A 23,563-nucleotide genomic window follows, 5' to 3' on the forward strand; every position below is an offset into this window, starting at 1 on the left:
CTCCTAGCTTGTGATGTTTGCAGGCAATCTTCGGGATTCCTTGGCTTGTATATGCTTCACCCCAGTCTCTGCCTCCATCTTCCCATGGTGTTCTCCCTGTGTGTGTGCCTGTCTCTGTGTCTGGATTTCCTCTTTCCACCCCAATGACCTCATCTTAACTCGATCATTTGCAAAGACCTATTTCCAAAGAAGACCACGTTCACAGGTACTATGAGTTAGGACATCAGCATATTTTTAGGGAACACAAATCAACCCAGAACAACTGGCAATGGACTTTAAAAGTTTTAAAAATACTGCAGGCCAAAATCTTTCCGCAGGCCTTATCTGGCCCCTGGACCTCCAACTTACAACCTGTGCCTTGTAGAGTGAAGGTGCATCCACTGAGAGTAGTATGATTGCACGAGCTCCCGCCAGGGGTCCAGGACTGAGAGGGAGGGTGGGGACGGTCACCTGAGGCCCAGGAAACAGTCGCTAAGTCTCAAGGGCCATCTCAGAAGTGCTGGGTGAGTGGGACAGGTAATAGTGCTTTGAGATTCTGAGAAAGGGGCCCCGAGGCCTGTGGTATGGCAGGAAAAACACTCTGCCCCTCACCTACAAGCTGGGTGAACTTGGACAAGCCATTTCTTCTGAGCCTTGGCTTCCTCCTCCATGAAATGAGAGGGGATGTAAGGGACCTGGCCCGTGGGAGCAGGCATGTTGTAACTGGTAGCGACCGTTAACGGTGGTGGTGAGCTAAAGTGGTCTGGGGCCATTTAGGAAGAGGTGGGGTCTGAACAGGGCCCTGATGAGGGATTGGACTGTGGCCAAAGGGACAGGAGGGAGGGTCCTCAGATGGGAGGTGGGTAGGGGTGGAGAACCCAGCAGCAAGATGTAGAGGGTGAAACCAAGCACTTTCGCCTCTGCCTTTTGGGGCCCGTCAGGCTGGAGGAGCCGGCCAGGAATGAGGCTGTGCCCAACGGGGGCAGATGACATCAGTGGGTGAAAGTCAGGCATTGGAGCCTCTGAAAGACTTTGAAGCTGGAAGGTGCTTTCAGAGGACAATCCTAGAAGGGGATTCAATTAGAAAGAGGTTCAGGGGCCCCCGAGGAAGGAAGCTCAGCTTGGAGGCCACTGCCGAGATGCAGGCATTGACCGATTGGCGGTGGGGGGCGAGGGGGTAGGGTGGGGAGCAGACAGCAGAGTGAGAGGGAGGTGGGGCTCCTGCACCGTCACCGGTGGGTGCCTCCGGGTGCCGCTCCTGCTGCTTCCCGGCCTCCTGAGTCAGATCTCGGTGCAGCAGCCCGAGTGAGCCTGCAGCACATGAGTCACATCACTCCCCAGCCCTGCCCTCCAGCCTGCCGGGCCCCCACCGCCTCGATGACCTGTGTTTCTGCCACTCATTTCCTCCTTCACTCTACTCCAGCCGTGCAGCCTCAAATACACTTTGGGCATTTTATGAATATGCCCCGCATGGTCCTGTCTCTGAGACTTTGCACCTGCTGTTCCCTCTGCCTGAGCTGCACCTCCCGGGATTCTCATGGCTCACGTCAGTCAGGCCTCTGCTCAAACAGCTGCTCGGAGGCCTTCCTTGGCCATCTTACCCAGCGGCATCCCCACCCCTCTCTCGCCTTGACCCAGCTTCGTCTCCATGGCTTTGATCGCTCCCTGCTAGAACTTGAGCTCCGTGAGCGTGAAGACTTTGTCTTGCTCACACTGGCACCTGGAACAGTGCCCGACACACCAGAGGTGCTCAATAAGTGTTTGCGGAGTTCCTGGGTCCAACAGAGGCTAGGCGAAGGGTTGGGGGGTGTGCTTTGAGCTCTGGCCTAGCAAATTGCTTAGCCAATAGATCACCGGTGTGTAAAATAGAGAGATTATTGACTAGCCAGCCACTTGCTGGGGTCCTGGGAGGTGTGACCTTCCTGACTCCAAGTTAGCTTCTGAGAAGGGTCAGCAGGGCTCAGAGAACTCTCCATCCCTGCCTCAGCTCATAGCTCTGGACTGGGCAGAACAGGAGGGGGGTTGGGAAGGTAGACATGGGAATGGCTGACCTGGAGGCCCTCCGCCCCCATGCCCTCCCTCTGTCCCCTGCAGCCACGAGGCCTCCTGGCGGCTGCCACAATGATGAGTTCCAGTGCCGGCTGGATAGTCTGTGCATTCCCCTACGGTGGCGCTGTGATGGAGACACTGACTGCATGGACTCCAGTGATGAAAAGAGCTGTGAGGGAGTGACCCACGTCTGTGACCCCAACGTCAAGTTTGGCTGCAAGGACTCTGGTAAAAAGAAGGATGGGTGGGAGCCTGGACTGGGGCAATATGGACAGGAGGAGACCATACTGAGAGCAGGGGAGTGGCAAGGGAGACAGTGCTGTGCTAGGAGGGGTGGGGGGAGGAACACTGTGAAGCAAAGGGCACAAACAGAATTTTGTGCATGATGCCTGGGGGAAGTGGTGAAGGGGTCAGGGTCTGCACTAAGGGCCCTGGGAACCAAAACTGTCACCACCAGATTTGAGCTTCAGCACCCTCTGCAGATTCTTGCTTTTTCTGTTGCCTATATGAATCTGACAGAGAAGGCCTCGAGGTTCCTAGTGGACCCCAAGGCATTACAATCACGGCCCTATTAGAGAAGCCCACTGGGTCTGGGAAGAAAGGCATGGAGAGCCCTCCTGTCCCGGCCTGGCCCCTCATACCATACCCATCCCTCAGCTCGATGCATCAGCAAAGCATGGGTGTGTGATGGCGACAGTGACTGTGAGGATAACTCGGATGAGGAGAACTGTGAGTCCCTGGCCTGCAGGCCGCCCTCGCACCCCTGCGCCAACAACACCTCAGTCTGCCTGCCCCTCGACAAGCTGTGTGATGGCAACGACGACTGTGGAGATGGCTCGGATGAGGGCGAGCTCTGCGGTGAGGCCCAGGCCTCGGAGAGGCCCCGGGACAGGAGTAGGGAGGGTGGCTGGGTGAGGCGTCTGGGCCGGGGCCAGCGCCGGTGGAGCAGGACAGGCTCTGTGGGGAGAGGTCTCAGAGCGGGAAAGCCGGCTGCTGGACAGGACACCCCCAGAGCAGTTACCAACAACCCTTGTTGAGTTCAGACTCACCTGGGCAAGAGGCTGTGCCGAGCACGCCACACTATTATAGCATATTAATCCCTCAGACGGCCCTGTGAGGCCGATGGAATTATCATCTCCATCTTCCAGATGAGAAAACTGAGGCAGAGGGGTTAAATAACTGGACTAAGGTCACAGGGCTATGAAAGTGTTGTGGAGAGAGTACAGTGCAACCCCTTCCTGTGGCCCCTTGCCCACACCCAGCTGGCAGAACAGCGCGGAGCTGCCTTTAAAAATGAAGGCACCAGGGTTGCGGGTTGATATGGTCAGGGCAGGCTTCCGAGGAGGCAGGGATTTAACTGGGTTCCCAAGGACGGACGGTTAGATCTTGTACGGCGGGGGTGGGGGGGTTGGCGAGGAGGCTGTGCGTTCAAGGAGCAGAACAAATAGGGGTCAGGGAGGGCTGCGTGGTGTGACGTGGGGATGAGGAGCGGAGCAGACCGCCTGTCTCCCCTGCAGAGGCAGAGCGTCTGTCGCTCGGGGAGAGGAGTGGGAGAGGAAGCAGGCTGGGGCTGGCCTGGAGAACGGCTGACAGCTCTCAGGGTGTGTCAGAGAACCCGGCAGGACATTCCCTACCACACCCCACCCCAATCACACCCAAATCAGGGGATATCAAGGAAAGGGCAGCCCTCTGAGAGAGGCGAAAAGCTGCCCCCCTCCACCTGCCATGGGCTCAAGGAGGGACAGGGAAACGGAGACCAGATGCTGCCGTGATGTGGGGGTGCTCCTCCTGGTCCCAGTGGGGGGTGTCAGGCTCTGAGGGAGCCTGGGAGGTGGTGGGACAGACGCTTGGCCAGAAATGCAAAAGAAGGATGCCACGGCCAGGGAGCCGGGGCTCTGTCTGGGCCGCCCAGGACTTGGGGCCCAGTCAGGCCGTGGTCCTGCCTCATCCCGGCTCCTTACCCTGGTCCTGTCCCCTGCCGGCCACCCTGCAGACCAGTGCTCTCTGAATAACGGAGGCTGCAGCCACAACTGCTCGGTGGCACCTGGTGAAGGCATTGTGTGCTCGTGCCCGCTGGGCATGGAGCTGGGGCCCGACAACCACACCTGCCAGATCCAGAGCTACTGTGCCAAGCACCTCAAGTGCAGCCAGAAGTGCGACCAGAACAAGTTCAGCGTGAAGTGCTCCTGCTACGAGGGCTGGGTGCTGGAGCCGGACGGCGAGAGCTGCCGCAGCCTAGGTGACATACGGGTGAAAGGTGGCGGGGAAGGCTGGGCAGGCTGAGGCAGGCCCCTGAGCTGCCGTTGGCTGGGTTTGGGCTGCCAGATGCCAAAGGCTGCGGTTTCCACCCATGACCAGGCCCCGGGCCAGCAGAGACCCCGCCTGCTCCTGGACAGGGTGGCTCTGAGGCAGCAAGCCCCAAGCTGACCCCTATCTCCCACCCCTCCCAGACCCCTTCAAGCCATTCATCATCTTCTCCAACCGCCATGAGATCCGGCGCATCGACCTTCACAAAGGGGACTACAGCGTTCTGGTGCCTGGCCTGCGCAACACCATCGCCCTGGACTTCCACCTCAGCCAGAGCGCCCTCTACTGGACAGATGTGGTGGAGGACAAGATCTACCGCGGGAAGCTGCTGGACAACGGAGGTGACCGCCCCCCTCCTGCGCGCCTAGGACTGATGCGGGTGGCGCGCAGAGAAGGGGCACTTGGGTACTCAGAGCTGCAGACCCAGATCCAGGCTGCCCGGAAGCCGAGGCCCTTAGCTCCCCCATCCCCCACATTCTCGTTAATTGGGTTAGATTTTGCTGTGGGTCTCAGTTCCTGACGCTCCGTAATTATTGTCAGCAGAGCTGCCAGCCTGATAATTAACAAAATGATCAGCCTTTCTTTGGAATGGCCTGGAGCTCCCCAAATCCTAGAACGGCAGGCTTAAAAGCAAAAAGCCATTTAGGGATGGGGTACCTGAATCCTGCCTTCTGTCCAAAGGCAGCCTGACCCATCACAGACATCTGTCATTATAACACACATGTTGAGCACCTGCCATACACACGGAGCCCTGGTGAGACAGCAGTGATCAAAACAGGCCAAAACGTCTGCCTTCATGGAGCTTACACACCAGGGGAAACATCAGATATAAACAAAACAAATGGGTACAACATGGAATATAGCAGAAGGGGATAGTGCTGTGGATATAAAGAAAGGAGGTGGGGTGGGGGTAGGGAGAATGGGCATTGACATTTTAAATTGGGTGGTCAAGGAAGGCCCCCCGAGAAGGCAACATCTGAGCAAAGACTTGAAAGAAGCACATTTTACTAGAGGAGTTTGTATTGTTTCTAATAGAGAAAACTTGGAACCATCCCAAATGTTCATCAACAAGGGGATGGCTAAGTAGATTGTGATAATGTTCACACTATGCAACAGTTTTAAAAATAATTATATATATAAATATACATATATTTCCATGGAAAAATATCTTAAAAATATATATATTTCCATGGATAAATCTTCAAGACAGTTTATGAAGTGACTTCTAGAAAGTTCTGTCCTCCTCAGATTGACTCTATGTCTATCCCCCAAAGCCTCCACCCTCTGCTCTGACCTCTTTCCATCGGTTAGCCCTTCACAGAGCTGCAAGCAGAGGAAAGCTGTGACCTCCCGTTCTTCAGGGTTCTAGAAACTAGGCCTCTCCTCTCCTGTCTGACCTCCTGGTGGGGCAGGGGGCCTGGGTGAGGAGAGTAGGGGGGGGGTCTGTGAACCCCAGGTGAGGCCAGGGTGCATCAGAGATACTGGCAGTGTCAGGGTGGAGGGTGAGTCATCCAGGCTGCCGGTCTACTGTGATTTCACACCCATGACCTTCTCTTTACCAGCCCTGACTAGCTTCGAGGTGGTGATTCAGTACGGCCTGGCCACCCCCGAGGGTCTGGCTGTAGACTGGATTGCAGGTAACATCTACTGGGTGGAGAGTAACCTGGACCAGATTGAGGTGGCCAAGCTAGATGGGACCCTTCGGACCACCCTCCTGGCTGGTGACATTGAGCACCCAAGGGCAATCGCGCTGGATCCACGGGATGGGTGAGGACCCTGCCCAGCCCTATTCTGGCCCCATGGTCCCCTCTGAAACCTCATTCAGCCAGGTCAGGGACACCTGTCTCTTCAAATGCTATTCACCCCCTCTGCCCTTTACCACTATAATAGCCCCGCTCCAGGCCCTCGACCTTGGCCCCCCTGACCCCCTCCCCATTCCCCAGGATCCTGTTTTGGACAGACTGGGATGCCAGCCTGCCCCGCATCGAGGCCGCCTCCATGAGTGGGGCTGGGCGCCGCACCATCCACCGGGAGACAGGCTCAGGGGGCTGGCCCAACGGGCTCACTGTGGACTACCTGGAGAAGCGTATCCTCTGGATCGATGCCAGGTCAGCGCCCCCCACCTTGTCCCCAGAGGCCTCCATGCCCCCCGCTTCCCCTCCAGGGATAGGGTGGGGTCGGGAGTCTCAGGACTTGGTAGTAAAAAGGCCTGGGCAGCTGGAGTCAGAACTGGGGCAGCCAAGGGCTGGGCCCGGTGGGAGGACTGAGGTGAGGGGTGAGTGAGGCTGGGCGGGGGGAAGAGGTGTGGGAAGAAGAGGGTGGAAGCAGGGCTGTCACCCTGCATGGGGGTGGGGGGGCGGCTGGCCCAGGCATGGGCAAGGCTGAAATTCAACCTCTTGTCCTCACTCACAAATCTGTGCACTCTGCTCAGGGGCTTTATCTGCCCAGGGGAAGGGGAAACTTCTTCTAACTGGTCTGCTCAGAGCGGGTGCCTTTTCCCAACCTCCTCAAAGCCCCGTAGGTGCCAACTGTGGCCCTGTGGAGGAGTGAGCCAGGGGATTCAGGGCGTGGGAATTGGGATCTGAGAGCTGGGATCCTAGACGGCGAACCACTCTGGGTCTCACTCCACATTGTTGGCCTGGGAGGAAGGCCTGCTCCAGTGTGCTCGGGGGTTGTTGGGGGGGGTGGGGCGGCGGGCCAGGGCCAGGGCTTGGCCCCAGCCAGCATCCTCACTCTGCCCTGACCACGCTCTCAGGTCAGACGCCATTTACTCAGCCCGTTACGACGGCTCCGGCCACATGGAGGTGCTTCGGGGACACGAGTTCTTATCGCACCCGTTTGCAGTGACGCTGTATGGGGGGGAGGTGTACTGGACGGACTGGCGGACAAACACGCTGGCCAAGGCCAACAAGTGGACCGGCCACAATGTCACCGTGGTACAGAGGACCAATACCCAGCCCTTTGATCTGCAGGTGTACCACCCCTCCCGGCAGCCCATGGGTAAGGGGCCAGAGAGGGGCCGGCAGCCTCTGCAGAAGCCCTTGGGAAAAGAGGGGGCCAGAGAGCATGAGGGGCTGTGCTGAGATGGTGGGGATGGGCCAGCCGCGGGCGATGCTGCAACGGGGAGGGGGAGAGCGGGTGAGGAGGGGGTGGCCCAGGTGAGAAAGGTAGGGGCCAGCAAGTCACAGGACGCCCTCACTTCTCCTCTCCCCCAACCCCAGCTCCCAATCCTTGTGAGGCCAATGGGGGCCGGGGCCCCTGCTCCCACCTGTGTCTCATCAACTACAACCGGACCGTCTCCTGCGCCTGCCCCCACCTCATGAAGCTCCACAGGGACAACACCACCTGCTATGGTAGGAGGCCCCTCCCTCAAGAGCCACTGGTGAACTGAAGCCGACAGGGAAGGGGTCGGGTACCAGGCTCACGGCTGTAAGCGAAGGTAGACGGTCCCAGTCTGGGGAGCGGGGGGCTGCTGGGAGAGGCTCCAGAGACAGCCACTGTAAGAAGATGCAGGAACTCAGGCAGGGAGGTGAGGCCCAAGCCAACGGCCAGCTGCAAATGGAAGGAACCAGAAGAAGGAGGGGCGCTCATTTGGGTGGGTGGGAAGCATGAAGGTAGGGGGCTGCCCTCAGTGACCTGCCCCATGCCCCACAGAGTTTAAGAAGTTCCTGCTGTACGCACGTCAGATGGAGATCCGGGGGGTGGACCTCGATGCCCCCTACTACAACTACATCATCTCCTTCACGGTGCCTGATATCGACAATGTCACGGTGCTGGACTATGATGCCCGCGAGCAGCGCGTCTACTGGTCCGATGTGAGGACACAGGCCATCAAACGGGCCTTCATCAACGGCACGGGCGTGGAGACTGTCGTCTCTGCAGGTTCTGCCCTCGCCCTGGACCCTCGCAGTGGGTGTGGGCGGCCCCCCGACCCGGGCCTTCCTCCCATCCCTGGTCCCCTTGGTCCTGATACTCCTTTTCCAAATCTTCCTCCTTCCCAGTGCTCCAACCCTGGGTTCCCGATCCCCATTGCCCCCCCAAACCAGGCCAATCCCCCACTTCCTCCAGCCTCCTGACCTATGCCCCGCAAACACCCAACCTCCAACTCCCTGTTGTGCCCCCCAGACTTGCCAAATGCCCATGGGCTGGCTGTGGACTGGGTGTCCCGAAACCTGTTCTGGACAAGCTACGACACTAACAAGAAGCAGATCAATGTGGCCCGGCTGGACGGCTCCTTCAAGAATGCGGTGGTGCAGGGCCTGGAGCAGCCCCATGGCCTGGTGGTCCACCCGCTGCGTGGGTCAGTCCAGGGCCCAGGGTTGGGGAGCGTGGGGTGTGGGGCAGGAGCAGAGGGGTCTGACTTCACCTTCCTGCACCTTCCCAGGAAGCTCTACTGGACTGACGGGGACAACATCAGCATGGCCAACATGGACGGCAGCAACCGTACCCTGCTCTTCAGTGGCCAGAAGGGCCCTGTGGGTACGAGCTTGCCTTGCCTGCGCTACAGCTCTTCCCTAATTCCTCAGTCAGGAGATCCTCGGGGTCCCTTGATTGCCCCTCTGTCTCCCGAACTCCTAGCTTAGTGCGTGTCCTCACCATCCTCCCCAAGCCCACACATCCTTCAGCCCCCAGCCCAGGGGCCAGGCTCCCTGGCAGTGACACCCACCTCTTTCAGGCCTGGCTATCGACTTCCCTGAAAGCAAACTCTATTGGATCAGCTCTGGCAACCACACCATCAGCCGCTGCAACCTGGATGGAAGTGGGCTGGAGGTCATCGACGCCATGCGGAGCCAGCTGGGCAAGGCCACTGCCCTGGCCATCATGGGTGAGGGCTGCCGGGTGGGGGCAGGGACGGGGGCGGAGAGGACGGGCTGGGCTGGGCTGGGCTGGGCTGGGCTGGGGGTGGGGCCCTCCCCGGGGTCTCATCCCCTCCTGCCTACCCAGGGGACAAGCTGTGGTGGGCAGATCAGGTGTCAGAGAAGATGGGCACGTGCAACAAGGCTGACGGCTCGGAGTCCGTGGTCCTGCGGAACAGCACCACGCTGGTGATGCACATGAAGGTCTACGACGAGAGCATCCAGTTGGGTGAGACTGGGGCCGGGGCCACAGGCAGGGGCTGGGATACAGAGAGGAATCCCTGGGCAAGGAGGTGAATGGGAATGAGCACGGTTAGACTCCCCTCAGCACCCAAAGGGGCTCCTCTTTCTCATTCTCACAAAGGTAACCATATGTGCTGACAGCCACCCTGGTCACAGGAGCCAGGGCCTCTGCCGGGACAAAAGACCTGGGTGGGGGTTGGGTGGTGACCCCCACAAGATCCAGGGTGAAGGCAGTGACCGTCCTGTCCCCAGGCAGCGCAAGCCTGACACAGGTCCCGAGGAGGGCCACCTCAATCCTTTCTTTCTCTGTGCCTCCCACCTCCCCAGACCACGAGGGCACCAACCCCTGCAGTGTCAACAACGGTGACTGCTCCCAGCTCTGCCTGCCTACATCCGAGTCGACCCGCTCCTGCATGTGCACCGCCGGCTACAGCCTCCGGAGCGGCCAGCAAGCGTGCGAGGGTCAGTGCCCGGCACCGCCCGGGCCCCCAGCCCTGCCCCTCCTACCCTCCCCGCCCCACCTGTGGCCTCTCACCCTGGGGACAGGGCTGGATTTATCACATATTATTAAGTGCCTCCTGGGTTAGGCGCTTAGTAAGCCCCCACCGTGTCGGGTGCTGCCGGGGAAGCCAGAGGGCAGAAGTCCCTGTCCCTGTGCCGCAGTCTTAACCAGAGAGGGGGCTAACCCGGAGGGGAAACTGGACTGTGAGGCGGCTCTCCAGTGCCTGCAGGAGGGTTTTGGAGACAGAGATGTCGGCAGGCAGCGCCAGGGCCGGCTTCATGGAAGAGGTGTGCTGTGAGCTGGGTTCTGTAGGACAAGTAGGATTTGAGTGCGTGGATCAAAGGAGAGAGGACAAGTGAGGCACAGGGTCCAGAGCAAGAGGAGGAGGATGTGTGCAGCGTGCCCCCACCCCCGCGGCACCAAGCCCGAGGGGTGGGCAGAGTGGGGGTGGGGAATCCTAGGTGATGGGCTGTGGGGTAGGGCGGGCCTCCTGTGGGTTCTCAGCAAGGAGTGCCTGGAAAGTGGTGTTTGGGGCAGATTAACCTGGCGGCAGAGAGCCGGCTGGGTGGGGGAGGGAGAAACCGAGGCAGTTAGACCAGTTAGGAGGCTATTAGCGCGAGCCCAGTGTGAGGAGATGGGGCTTAGCAGCTGGGTTGAAGAGAAGGGGTGAGACTCAGACATTTCACAAGAACTTGCTGATTGATTTATGAATTTGCCCCAGGACAGCACTTCCCAAAGTGCGCTCTGGGAACCTCCCTCTTTGATGTGGGTAGATGTTACAGAAAGAAGCACTGGGTTGAACAAAGTTTAAGTGTTTTTGCTGCAGAACTTCTCAGAGTCTTGAATATGCAGATCTGCACTGAGATATTTTCTCAAAAGAAAACTCTAATGTTTGGGGTTGCTCCAAACTCCCTTGACTTTTTCACGGAGGCTAAGAAACCAGAGCCTACTGGGGGATTCATCTGGGGCACACTGTATCAAGGGATAAAGGCAGTGGAGGATTCTGGCTCATGTTGATAGTGGCGCCTCGTAAGAAATGGGAAGAGAGGGGCACCTGGGTGGCTCAGTCGGTTAAGCGTCTGCCTTCGGCTCAGATCATAGTCCTGGGGTCCTGGGATCGAGTCCCGAATCAGGCTCCCTGTTCATCAGGGAGTCTGCTTCTCCCTCTCCCTCTGCCCCTCCCCCTGACTCATGCTCTCTCTCGCTGTCTCTCTCTCTCTCTCAAATGAGTAAATAATTTTTTAAAATCTTAAAAAAAAAGAAGAAGAAGAAATGGGAAAACCGAATGAGACTGGCTCAGGAGTGAGGAATCAGGGATGTTGAGTTTTAGGTGTTTGAGAGAGGGTATGGATGGCGCAGGCCCAGCTGGGGAGGACGAAGAGCAACCCAAGATGGAAGTCTTCACTGAGGAGTCATCTAGTTCCATTGTCTTGTCTGAACCTCCCCAGGTTCTCCCTAACAGCTTTTGAGGGTGCAGTTGCATTGAGTGAAGCAGGACTAAAGGGCCCCCTTCGGGAGAGAGAAATCCAGGTCTCTTCTGCCCTCTAGTGGGGGCTAGCAGTCTTGCAGGTTCTTCCCGAGAGCTGCTCTCCTTTCCCACCCCCCACACCCTATCAGCCAGGTGACCTCCCAGCCCAAGCTGCAGGCCTCAGGCTAAGGTGTGTGTATCTGTGTGTGGAGCGGGGAGGAGTGATGGCTGGGAGAAGATACCAAAAAGAAGCAGAGAACAATAGGTTTGAGAGTGACAGACCCCAAGCTTAAACGGGTGTCAGTGAGGCCCATGCCTGAGTGTCCTTGTGTTTCAGGTGTGGGTTCCTTTCTCCTGTACTCTGTGCATGAGGGAATCCGGGGAATCCCCTTGGATCCCAATGACAAGTCAGATGCCCTGGTCCCAGTGTCAGGGACGTCCCTGGCTGTCGGCATTGATTTCCATGCTGGTGAGTGATTTGGTGGCAGGAGGGAGTGGAACATTACCTTGGGGGTGGTGTGGGAGCCCAGTGAGAGGCTGCCTGACCACAGCTGGAGGGGGAGACAACACAGCTACCCTCCCCCTCAGGCTCTGTCTTCCCTCCCAAGCCCCCTCCCCTCCCCAGCACTCACCTCCATTTTGACACCATTTGATTCTGAACCCCCCCCACTTTTCCCCCACCTTGTGGGACATCCTCATGTTGGCTCCTCTACCTCCAGAAAATGACACCATTTACTGGGTGGACATGGGCCTAAGCACTATTAGCCGGGCTAAGCGAGACCAGACATGGCGCGAGGATGTGGTGACCAATGGCATTGGCCGCGTGGAGGGCATCGCCGTGGACTGGATTGCAGGTGAGCCATGAGAGGGTCCTGGGTGGGCTGGGGGCCTCCGGGTGAGGTGGAGGCCTGGTGGGGGGCATGTGGGATCTCAGGAGCAGTCTGAGGAGAAGAAGTAAGCCAGAATAGATGGGGGAGCAGCAGGGATCTAGAGGCTGGAAAGGGACCAGGTACATGCGTTCCCACCCAATCCCCCTAATCTCCACCCACTCCCTCCTTAGGCAACATCTACTGGACCGACCAGGGCTTTGATGTCATCGAGGTCGCCCGGCTCAATGGCTCTTTCCGCTACGTGGTCATCTCCCAGGGTCTGGATAAGCCCCGGGCCATCACTGTCCACCCAGAGAAGGGGTGAGAAGCTGGACAGGCTGCCCACTTCCCAACCCTGGCTCGGGTCTGGCCTGGTCACTCTGCACAGCCCGCACTGACGAGACCCTCTCTCCTCCATGGTCTGGGGACTGACCCCCAACTTCTACCTCCTCCGCCCCACAGGTATCTGTTCTGGACTGAGTGGGGCCAGTATCCACGTATTGAGCGGTCTCGGCTAGATGGTACTGAGCGAGTCGTGCTGGTTAATGTCAGCATCAGCTGGCCCAATGGCATCTCGGTGGACTACCAGGTTTGGGTGCAGGCTTGGCCCTGGAGCCCACGGGATATCCGGACCCCATGCTCTGGGGGGGAGGCTCCCCTTACCCTATGCTCTGCTCCCCGTTGACTCTCCCGGTGATGAGGCCCTATTCCGTGGGGAGATACGGACCCAAGGTAGTCATGGGGTCTTCTGGCCCAGCTCCCGACCCAGAGTGGGACTCCTGCCACCCCAGAGAGGGTAGGGGCCGTCACTCAGAAGCGAGGACTGAAGGCATGCCTAGAGGTTGTCAGATCGTCAGGTCAGAGGGCAGGGAGGATATGGAGGAAGAAAGAGAAAGACACGGGAGGCAGGAGTGAGTGGGACACGCCCTGTGGCCCAGGACACTGGGGCTGGCGGGGAGCACTGGGCATTGGAGGTGAGGTGGGTGCCTCTGGCCTATAGGATGGGAAGCTGTACTGGTGTGACGCCCGGACAGACAAGATTGAGCGGATCGACCTGGAGACGGGCGAGAACCGTGAGGTGGTTCTGTCCAGCAACAACATGGACATGTTCTCCGTGTCTGTGTTTGAGGATTTCATCTACTGGAGTGACAGGTGAGGGCTTCTGCCCTGGCCTTCTCCTCCACCATCCATTCCCGCCCTCCTGGCCTCCGTCAAGGCCCTGCTCACAGCCTAGCCCTTCCCTTCCCCCCAGGACTCATGCCAATGGCTCCATCAAACGTGGGAGTAAGGACAATGCTACAGAGTCTGTGCCCCTGAGAACGGGCATCGGTGTCCAGCTCAAAGACATCAAAGTCTTCAACCGGGACCGCCAGAAAGGTGAGGCTGGGGCCCTGGGCCAGGCAGGAGAGGCACACGGGGGGCCCCCTGGCCTGGGAGTGATCCCCCAGAGTGAGAGGGCCTGGGAGAGATGCAGGACCCACAGGGGCACTTGGCAGCAGCCCCAGAGAGCCGAGAGTGGGGAAGAGAGGCTGAGGAGCTCTAGGACCGGTCCGGGAGCCGAGCGCAGGGGCCGGGAGGGTTGCCTGTGCTGAGGCCCTGGGGTGCCGCAGCCAGAGCCTCCCCCGGCCGAGAGGTCGGAGGCACCAGCGAGCTACGCTCTGTGACCATCTCCTTCCCCGCGCCCTCCCGCCAGGCACGAACGTGTGCGCGGTGGCCAATGGCGGGTGCCAGCAGCTGTGTCTGTACCGGGGCGGGGAGCAGCGGGCCTGTGCCTGCGCCCACGGGATGCTGGCTGAAGACGGGGCGTCGTGCCGCGAGTACGCCGGCTACCTGCTCTACTCAGAGCGCACCATCCTCAAGAGCATCCACCTGTCTGACGAGCGCAACCTCAACGCGCCCGTGCAGCCCTTCGAGGATCCTGAGCACATGAAGAATGTCATCGCTCTGGCCTTTGACTACCGAGCAGGCACCTCCCCGGGCACCCCCAACCGCATCTTCTTCAGCGACATCCACTTCGGGAACATCCAGCAGATCAACGACGATGGCTCGGAGAGGACCACCATTGTGGAGAGTGAGCCCAGACCCCGATCCTCCCCGGGAAGGGGAGGGTCGAGGGCTGTGGGGAGGACCGGCACCGCCTGAGGGGAGAAAAGCCCTCGGCCTGCCCACCGTGCCCCAGATCTGAATCCCAGCTGTGACTGCATCGCTGACAATTCGCCAGCTAACCACACTGCACCCATTATAGTTACTTGAAAGTTTCTCCTCATTTGGAGTCAGAGTCGCCTCCCCTCTTCCTTCCCCCTCTGGCCCCAGTTTGCCCCCAGGTGGCACAGAATAAGCCAGAGCTCTGCTCTGTGTGGCCGGGACTCACGGCACAGGCTGCAGAGAGTCTGGGTTCAGCCCCAGACACAGGATTTCAGGCACTTGGGCCAGTTTCCTCTGCTGTCCAAGCCTCAGATGTCTCATGTGCATAGAGAGAGAGGGTCACCTGAAGGGCAGGTGTGACAGCTTAGCTCAGCACAGGACATGTGTGCATGCTCCACAGAGAGTACTGAGAGCTAGAGATAGCATCCTAGAACAGCTGTTCGGCTCTTTGCAAAGCGCTCTTTTGTTCCGCTACGGTTTTCTCTTCTGGCTGGATAACCCCTGATCCTTTGACTCACTCCTTTGCTCATTCCTTCATTCATCCTGTCCACAAAGACCTGCCGGTCACGGAACTAGATGCTGGTATCCAGCGATGGTATACATCTGTCCGTTGAACCTCCTCTGGACATGTCCCACTCCACGCAGAACGCGCCTGTCTAAAAATGTGTCCAAAGCTCAACTAGATACTCTGCAACCGTAGCTTGATCAAGAGAGACTGGCAAGAACTGTCCCCTCCCTTCGGGCCATTGTTTAAGCTACAGTACTTCTAATGCTGCAGCCTTCTGGCAAGCGCAGCGTCATACAGCTAGAAGCCACGAAAACCCAAGGCTTTTTCTCTTGGGCTATGGTTCCACTAGTCATCGTGCACTTAATTCTTTAACCAGAGTTTAGGATGTTTACGAACAATCCGGTTCAGGTCTTGTTCAGTTGGAAGCTCCCAGTACAGCCCAAGTCGGGTGTGATTTACCAAAATCCATAAAGCCATTTCTACCCAGCTGTGGGGAGACGCAGGAAGAGGGGTCAGGGAGATGCACCATGGATCATTTGCGTAGAAAATAGGGAAGGATGGGGGGGCTTGGGGGTGCCCAGGGCTGTGCTTCCACGTGCCCCCCAGCTCCCACACATCCCCATACAGCCCCAATATGCCAGAGGAGTGGGTGCTCCAGGCCGTCATCCCCCTTCGGCTCTGCTCCCTGGCCCCATCCCGACCCACGACTGCTCCTCTCCCGTTGCAGATGTGGGCTCCGTGGAAGGCCTGGCCTATCACCGTGGCTGGGATACCCTCTACTGGACAAGCTACACAACATCCACCATCACCCGCCACACAGTCGACCAGACCCGCCCAGGGGCCTTCGAGCGTGAGACGGTCATTACCATGTCAGGAGACGACCACCCACGGGCCTTTGTGCTGGATGAGTGCCAGAAGTGAGCTGCTGGGTGCAGGGAGTGGGGAGCGGGGAGGGCTAGGCCACAGGGTGGCAGAAGCTGCCCCAGGCAGCCCCGGGTAGGGGTGTAGCGGCAGGAGAGGCTGACTGTCCCCCGAGATCAGCTACCTCCTTGCTTTGTGACCTTGGACCAGCTATATGAACTGTCTGAGCTTCAGTTTCCTCATCTGTAATATGACAATAATATTTCCGGTGCCTGAACCAAGGGGAGGATCAGGGGGACTCTGAAGGACAATTCTGGCTCAGTGATGAATTGATTCATTCATTGGAGAGCCATGGTCAAGGCACATAGTGGGTCCTCTGTGTTTCTGGCACGTGAAGCTTCAGGCAAAGGTTGTTCACTGAACACCTGCTGTATGGAAGCCTTCATCTGGGCCCATTTAAACCACCTAGCTGGGGAGAGAAACCATAGTGCTGGGAAGCGCAGAGCCTGGTATAGGACGGTATGTGATGACCAAGAAGCATCCCGGAGGCCATGCTGTGGCCCTGGGCCTAGACGTGGGGAGGGCAGGGAGGGGCAGCCCAGACATAGGGCAATGCTTTGAGCAACTGCTGGAGGAGGGGGAGTGCTCTAGGCAGGGAAGGACTGTGAGGGGCCTACCCATGCCCGGTCAGGGAGTCCCCATGGGCAGGAGCAAGCATGCGGATGGCCCAGGAGGCTGGGATCAGGATGCAAGGGAGTCCAGAGCACGAGTCAGGAGGACTTGGGAGGAAATACCCCCGGGTCTCCACCTGCTCTGCTCTCCTGCAGGGCCAGCCCCCCGCTCCATTTCCAATGTGTGGGCCTCTGGTGAACCACCCCCTCACCTTAGAAATCCTGGCCCACGTGAAAGCAAAACTGTTTTCCCCAGAACTCAGCAACCCTTGGAATATTTTCCCAAAGCTTTGCTAGGAAACTAAGGGACAAACAAAACCCCAAAACAGCTACTTAGAAACGGGGAGTGTACCAAACCTAGATTCCTTACCCTGATGTCACTCAAGTCCAGCCTCAGCCCGGCCTGCCTGGCCCTGCAGACCAGCACAAGGGCCCTCTCCCTGGTCTGCCTCACCCTGGCCTGCACATACATGGCTCAAGACAAAGATCCTCTCTTCCCTCTGGGACCCTGGGTGACTTTACCTGTCTTGGGCTGGCCCCAGGGCCTGTCGCTTATGGGCCTGGAGCCTCCATGAAGGGGTGGTGCTGCTGGGTACCCCTGCCTGCCTCCCACCCCCAATCCAGAGGTGATGGAGCACTGTGGCTTCTAGAAGCTCCCTCATGGCTGCCCACCAGGTTCCTTTGCTCTGAGCCCAGGGGATTCCATCATTCACTCAGCAAATGGCTTTTGAGAACCAACAATGTGCCGAGGAGCCAGGGGAGGATGAGATGGACCTTGGCTCTACCTCAGGCCTATTTGATGTTAATCATGAGGCTTCAGGGAGCTTTATGAGTGTGTAACAGGACGTGACCCAGCTGGATATCAAGGAACGCGTCCTCAAGGCGGCAGCACCTGAGCTGGGGTCTGGAGGATGACCCGGGTGAACTGAAGCCAGGGCAGGGTGCAGGAGAAAGAGCTGAACTCTCTGGGAGAGGCCCTCTCTTGGCCAGAAGGAGCGAGTGCTGGGGGGGCGGGCAGTGTGCACCCAGATGAAGGAGACAGGGACCTCCTGCTGAGCCTACCCTACAGCTGGCCCTCAGGAAAGCCCCTCCTCCCGGGCCTCCCCCACCCCCACCCCAGCCCCTTCCCTGGGGCGTGGTTTTACCAAGCCTGGAACCCTCAGCTGTGGGACATGTCCTTCTTCCACACGCAACAGTTTGTCACGGTAAAAGGAAAGCCACTTCCTACCACAGAGTCAACTGGGTCCTACCTGAGGGTATGGAAGTCCCTGGTTGGGGACCAACAACACCAGGAGGCTGACTCTAGCAGCTGCGCCTGGGACGCCCATTTTCTCCTGTGGAGGCCATCCTCGATGGCATCATGCCACCATCCAAACTCCCATCCTGATTCCAGGAGCCATCCAGAACCGCCCCCAAGCTGCGGCTCAGACTCCAAATAGGCAAAAGCCTGAAATTATGGAGAGGGTGCTTTTCAAGAACTTCTTGAGGGTAGGATCTGTGTGTCCCTGGCACTGGCAGACACGAGACACTCACAAGGGTGTCCTGGATGCCGGGCGAAAAAAGAATAAAAGACTGGGAAATAGTCCTGTGACATCATTAGGTGAACATTAACTCTTAATCCTTCAACCGTTCTACGAGGCAGGTAGTAGTATTATCCCCGCCTCATAGAGAAGGAAACTGAGGCACAGAGAAGTTAAGTCACTTCCTGAGGTTCCTCACTGGTAAGTGGCAGGGCTCTGATCGGAACCCAGAGCCTGCCTTACTCGGCTACACTGTCTCTCAGTAAAAGCAGATAGTCGTTTCCCAGACGCTGAGAAATACGTGTACACGCGTACCCACACAGAGACCCTGTGGCAGCTGCCCGCTCTGGGCGCCGGGGCTGTGTTGGCCTTGGTGGCTGTGAGGCTGCCTGGGGTGCTGGCATCTGGGTCACACCCTGGCTGACCCTTGGGTTCTGGTCGATTCCTGGCCCTCGCCCGGGCCCTCCACGACAGACTCCCCGGCTTTGACTCCTGATCCCCGTGGCTCTCCCTTCCCCCAGCCTGATGTTCTGGACCAACTGGAACGAGCAGCACCCCAGCATCATGCGGGCAGCCCTGTCGGGAGCCAATGTCCTGACTCTCATCGAGAAGGACATCCGCACCCCCAACGGCCTGGCCATCGACCACCGTGCTGAGAAGCTCTACTTCTCCGACGCCACCCTGGACAAGATCGAGCGGTGCGAGTATGACGGCTCTCACCGCTATGTGAGTCTGGGGTCGCCGACGGAGCGGGGGGCTCGAGGTGGGCTGGGGTCAGGGGACGGCTGGTCAGCCAAGAAGGAGATGGCCCAGGCAGAAAGGGAGGCGCCCTGGTGGGATGATTCTGGAGGAGAATGAGGCACAAACATTGCCACTTAGCTGTGTGGCCGCGTGCGGCCCTCATCCTGTGCAGGCTCGGCTTCCTCGTCGGTTCAGTGTGGAAACGGCAAGATGCGTCTGTGGGTCCTTCCCCCTCCAGACCATGTCCGGGGACCCTCGCCCCTGGGGCCAGCTGCAGTGGGGTGGACTTGGGGAGAGGCCCGAGCCCGCCCGTGATGGGCCCCGTGCTGTTGCCACAGGTGATCCTGAAGTCGGAGCCAGTCCACCCCTTCGGGCTGGCTGTGTACGGGGAGCACATCTTCTGGACCGACTGGGTGCGGCGAGCCGTGCAGCGGGCCAACAAGTACGTGGGCAGTGACATGAAGCTGCTGCGCGTGGACATCCCCCAGCAGCCCATGGGCATCATCGCCGTGGCCAATGACACCAACAGCTGTGAGTGGGGCCACTGCCACCAGCCTTGCTCTCCTGCCCATGGTGCCAGCACGTACACACACACACGCATGCACACACACGCACACACACGCACGCACGCACACACGCACGACGCACGCACTACACCCTGGTCTCGTTCTCCCAGAGCCTCCATGTGTAGACATACACTTGTACACACCTTCACCCCCAAGAAACTCCAAAATGCCTAACGCTCCTCTACTCCAGCTCCCTCAAGACATCTTTGCGCACGCACACACACACACGTACGCACATTCACACTACCCACCACTGGTCTCACCTGAATCCTTGGACACCCCAGCACATGCCCTAGTCCTTCTCCCACCCAGAACCACATGTGCCCCCAGAGCTGATCACACACATCCCAGGCTCTGCCTACCCCGTGCTCTGCGTGCACGTGTGCGTGTACATGCGTGTGCACAGAGACACTCCCACCCTGGATCTGCCTTGCCCCATGGCCCCCACCCAGATCCGTAGCTTTCCCAGGCCTCTCACACATACTCCTGGGCCCCACCACGATGCTCCTTAGACTTGAATCTCCCCAAGCACACAACGAAGCCCACATCATCCCCTAAGAGCACCCCCCCACCCCAGGCCCACCCCAAACACTCCCCCTGGCCCTCCCATAGCACCTTTTCTGCTCCCCCAGCCGGGTGCCGCTGTGCCAGGGCTGGGGCTAGGAAGCTCCGTGAAGCTGTGTGAGTGGGTGTGGGCATCCTGTGTGTGCACAGCCAGGGACACTCCTAGCCCATTGTCGTCCGTCCCTGTTCCAGGCGAGCTCTCCCCTTGCCGCGTCAACAATGGGGGCTGCCAGGACCTGTGTCTGCTCACTCACCAAGGCCATGTCAACTGCTCTTGCCGAGGGGGCCGCATCCTCCAAGAGGACCTCACCTGCCGCGGTGAGAGACGGGGGACACTGGTGGGGGACCCTGGGCACACACTGGGGACCATCACCTCCCAGACTCCAACAGCCCGGCCCCCCGAATAGTTTTACCAAGGAGGAACTGAGGATGACCTGAGTTCCGGGGGGTAGAGGGGGAGAAGCATTCGAGGCCCCAGGGCCCAGGCTCATGAGGCTCCCTCCACGCCCCCTCCAGCCGTGAACTCCTCCTGCCGGGCACAAGATGAGTTCGACTGTGCCAACGGCGAATGCATCAACTTCAGCCTGACTTGTGATGGTGTCTCCCACTGCAAGGACAAGTCTGACGAGAAGCCATCCTACTGTAGTAAGGCGCCCCCTGCAGCCTCAGCGCCCCGCCTTCCTCCCTTCCCCCTGGCCTCCAGGCTCCCCGGCCTCTGCCTCCAGCAGGGCCCAGCGTGGGAGTGAGGGGAGCAAAAGCTCCATGACCCACTCCGTGGCTGAGGAGTCTGGGGAGGTCGTGAAGGGCAGAAGCACCGCTAACCCTGGGCCAGACCCAGAGCAGGGCTGAGCAGGTTGTCAAGGGAACAGACGAGCGAGGTCCCATCGGAGGCAGCGCCTCCCCGGAGCTGCTGCTGACTGGTGGCCCACTCCCCTGCTCCCCTCCGCAGACTCACGCCGCTGCAAGAAGACCTTCCGCCAATGCAACAACGGGCGCTGTGTGTCCAACATGCTCTGGTGCAACGGGGCGGACGACTGCGGGGACGGCTCCGACGAGATTCCCTGCAACAGTGAGTGGGACCCCGCTTCCGTCCCCCCCACCTCCCCAGGCCCCACAGGGTCTGCTTCAGCGCGCTCTGGGGGGTGCCTGGGGTCTCCTGGTCCCCATGGCGGGGCGGGGGGCTCTGGCCTGATGGTCTTGGGGTGGGTGCTGTTCTAGAGACAGCCTGCGGCGTGGGCGAGTTCCGCTGCCGGGACGGCACCTGCATTGGGAACTCCAGCCGCTGCAACCAGTTTGTGGACTGCGAGGACGCCTCTGACGAGATGAACTGCAGTGAGTGACACCAGTCCCCTGCACCTCCTAGTCCTGCTCCCTCGCCTCCTGCCTGGCCTGCTCGCTTGGCGGCCTCGGTCCCCTCACAGCCTGTGTGCTCCTGCCCCCTGACTCCAGGCCTGGGCTCCGGGGTGGCGTGAGTAGAAGGGGCGGTCAGCATCTCCTCCCCTGAAGGGTACCAGGCCAGTTTCTAAAACACCAAGGGCAGCTCCGGGGGAGGGAGTGTGGAGGGAACCGGGTGTCACCTGCATCCCTGCCCCCACCAGGCGCCACCGACTGCAGCAGCTACTTCCGCCTGGGCGTGAAAGGTGTGCGCTTCCAGCCCTGTGAGCGGACCTCCCTCTGCTACGCCCCTAGCTGGGTGTGTGACGGTGCCAACGACTGCGGGGACTACAGCGACGAGCGCGACTGCCCAGGTCCCGCCTCGGGCCGGGTGTGCGGCGGTCGGCGGGCCCTCCAGGGCACCAGTGCCCTCACGCCTCCCTCTCCCCCCAGGAGTGAAGCGCCCCAGATGCCCCCTGAATTACTTCGCCTGCCCCAGCGGGCGCTGCATCCCCATGAGCTGGACGTGTGACAAGGAGGACGACTGTGAACACGGCGAGGATGAGACCCACTGCAGTGAGTGCCCCACCGCAGCGCCCACCCACCATGGCCACGGAGTCCCAGTCCATGCCCCACCTTTCAGTTCCCTCCCAGGAAGTGTCCCCTTGGGAGAAGGGCACCCAGGGCCCCCCTGTCTAGCTCATGCTGAGCCCCCACAAAGGGAGGCCTTGGGTCTCTCCTGTCCGTGCTCCACCTGCCTGCCCAACAGAGTGCCCTGCCATCCCCTCCCCCATCTCACTTTGGTTTCCAACCGCCCCAGACAAGTTCTGCTCGGAGGCCCAGTTTGAGTGCCAGAACCATCGCTGCATCTCCAAGCAGTGGTTGTGTGACGGCAGTGACGACTGCGGGGACGGCTCGGACGAGGCGGCTCACTGCGGTGAGGGGTGGCTGTGGTCAGCTCAGGGAGGGGCTCCTGAGGGACAGACGCCCCCATCCCACCCACACACCCACACACCCTCCTACAGGAGGGGCGGCATGAGCGTGGGGATGTCACACCGACTGCCCAGCCCGCTGTGCCTGCTCCTGAATCTCTTGGCGGCTCCCTGTCCCCCCAACAGAAGGCAAGACATGCGGCCCCTCCTCCTTCTCCTGCCCCGGCACCCACGTGTGTGTCCCCGAGCGCTGGCTCTGTGACGGTGACAAGGACTGTGCGGACGGTGCTGATGAGAGCATCACAGCTGGCTGCTGTGAGTGGCGGAGGGGGGTGGTGTGAGGAGTGGGGTGGGTGGCAGGTGGCCACAGTCTCACTCTACAGAAGGGGAAACTGAGGCCAAGGAGAGGCGGTGCTTCAGCCGGGGTCGCTCAGGTGGTTAGTGGCAGAGCCCTGTCTACAACCCAGATGGCTGTCTGTGCACTCGGACCCCACGAAGGTCCCAGGGACAGGCAGCGGCTGGTCGGGTGGGGGCTGAGGGGCCACGTCCGCCCGTCTCCATCCGCAGTGTACAACAGCACCTGCGACGACCGCGAGTTCATGTGCCAGAATCGCCAGTGCATCCCCAAGCACTTCGTGTGCGACCACGACCGGGACTGCGCAGACGGCTCCGACGAGTCCCCCGAGTGTGGTGAGGGTGCTGGGCCTCCGGCGGGCGGGCCGGCCTGCGGGGGGTGGGGGGGCCGAGTGGCCGTGGCAGCAGGGGCGTGCCCTGCCCTCCCTGCACCTGGGCCCCCGCCAGAGCCTCCAGCCTCACCCCCTCACCCCACCCCTCCGCCCCCAGAGTACCCGACCTGTGGTCCCAACGAGTTCCGCTGCGCCAACGGGCGCTGTCTGAGCTCCCGCCAGTGGGCGTGTGACGGCGAAAACGACTGCCACGACCAGAGTGACGAGGCCCCCAAGAACCCGCACTGCAGCAGCTCAGGTGGGCCCAAAGCCCGGCCCCTCCCCAGCTTCGCCCCCCCAATCCCGGCAGCCCCCCTCCCCCCGCTGACCTGCCCCTCCCCCCCCAGAGCACAAGTGCAACGCCTCCTCGCAGTTCCTGTGCAGCAGCGGGCGCTGTGTGGCCGAGGCTCTGCTCTGCAACGGGCAGGACGACTGCGGGGACGGCTCGGACGAGCGCGGCTGCCACGTCAACGAGTGTCTCAGCCGCAAGCTCAGTGGCTGTAGCCAGGACTGCGAGGACCTCAAGATTGGCTTCAAGGTGTGCCCCACCCCGGAGTGGGAGCTCCCACACCCCCAAGGCCGGCAGGAGCTCCGTTCCCCACCCCCTATTCATTCATTTGCTGGCTCATTCGTTCGTTCGTTCACCGAGGGCGCATTGGGCACCTAGGCTGCCGGGCAGTGTT

General features: G+C 60.1%; 1 protein-coding gene across 1 annotated transcript in view; it reads left to right on the plus strand.

The window, feature by feature from the left end:
* LRP1 (LDL receptor related protein 1) overlaps positions 1–23,563 on the plus strand; it is a 79,987-nt gene that overhangs the window by 40,368 nt on the left and 16,056 nt on the right. The window contains exons 21-55 of the mRNA XM_081821904.1: positions 2,074–2,256; positions 2,686–2,886; positions 4,022–4,267; positions 4,479–4,676; positions 5,898–6,102; positions 6,279–6,443; positions 7,091–7,335; positions 7,557–7,688; positions 7,990–8,217; positions 8,461–8,635; positions 8,720–8,814; positions 9,011–9,160; positions 9,280–9,420; positions 9,762–9,896; positions 11,742–11,873; positions 12,124–12,258; positions 12,465–12,594; positions 12,736–12,862; positions 13,274–13,425; positions 13,526–13,650; positions 13,967–14,344; positions 15,654–15,843; positions 18,500–18,704; positions 19,058–19,250; positions 20,042–20,167; positions 20,366–20,494; positions 20,799–20,918; positions 21,068–21,181; positions 21,448–21,597; positions 21,677–21,799; positions 22,044–22,160; positions 22,342–22,470; positions 22,723–22,845; positions 22,999–23,139; positions 23,228–23,418. Of these exons, the coding sequence (XP_081678030.1) occupies positions 2,074–2,256; positions 2,686–2,886; positions 4,022–4,267; positions 4,479–4,676; positions 5,898–6,102; positions 6,279–6,443; positions 7,091–7,335; positions 7,557–7,688; positions 7,990–8,217; positions 8,461–8,635; positions 8,720–8,814; positions 9,011–9,160; positions 9,280–9,420; positions 9,762–9,896; positions 11,742–11,873; positions 12,124–12,258; positions 12,465–12,594; positions 12,736–12,862; positions 13,274–13,425; positions 13,526–13,650; positions 13,967–14,344; positions 15,654–15,843; positions 18,500–18,704; positions 19,058–19,250; positions 20,042–20,167; positions 20,366–20,494; positions 20,799–20,918; positions 21,068–21,181; positions 21,448–21,597; positions 21,677–21,799; positions 22,044–22,160; positions 22,342–22,470; positions 22,723–22,845; positions 22,999–23,139; positions 23,228–23,418 (5,729 nt within the window). The remainder of the gene's footprint in view (positions 1–2,073; positions 2,257–2,685; positions 2,887–4,021; positions 4,268–4,478; positions 4,677–5,897; positions 6,103–6,278; positions 6,444–7,090; positions 7,336–7,556; positions 7,689–7,989; positions 8,218–8,460; positions 8,636–8,719; positions 8,815–9,010; positions 9,161–9,279; positions 9,421–9,761; positions 9,897–11,741; positions 11,874–12,123; positions 12,259–12,464; positions 12,595–12,735; positions 12,863–13,273; positions 13,426–13,525; positions 13,651–13,966; positions 14,345–15,653; positions 15,844–18,499; positions 18,705–19,057; positions 19,251–20,041; positions 20,168–20,365; positions 20,495–20,798; positions 20,919–21,067; positions 21,182–21,447; positions 21,598–21,676; positions 21,800–22,043; positions 22,161–22,341; positions 22,471–22,722; positions 22,846–22,998; positions 23,140–23,227; positions 23,419–23,563) is intronic.

This window comes from Leptonychotes weddellii, chromosome 5, assembly GCF_054177405.1.
Source record: "Leptonychotes weddellii isolate Sample4059 chromosome 5, ASM5417740v2, whole genome shotgun sequence".
NCBI classification, from domain to species: domain Eukaryota; kingdom Metazoa; phylum Chordata; class Mammalia; order Carnivora; family Phocidae; genus Leptonychotes; species Leptonychotes weddellii.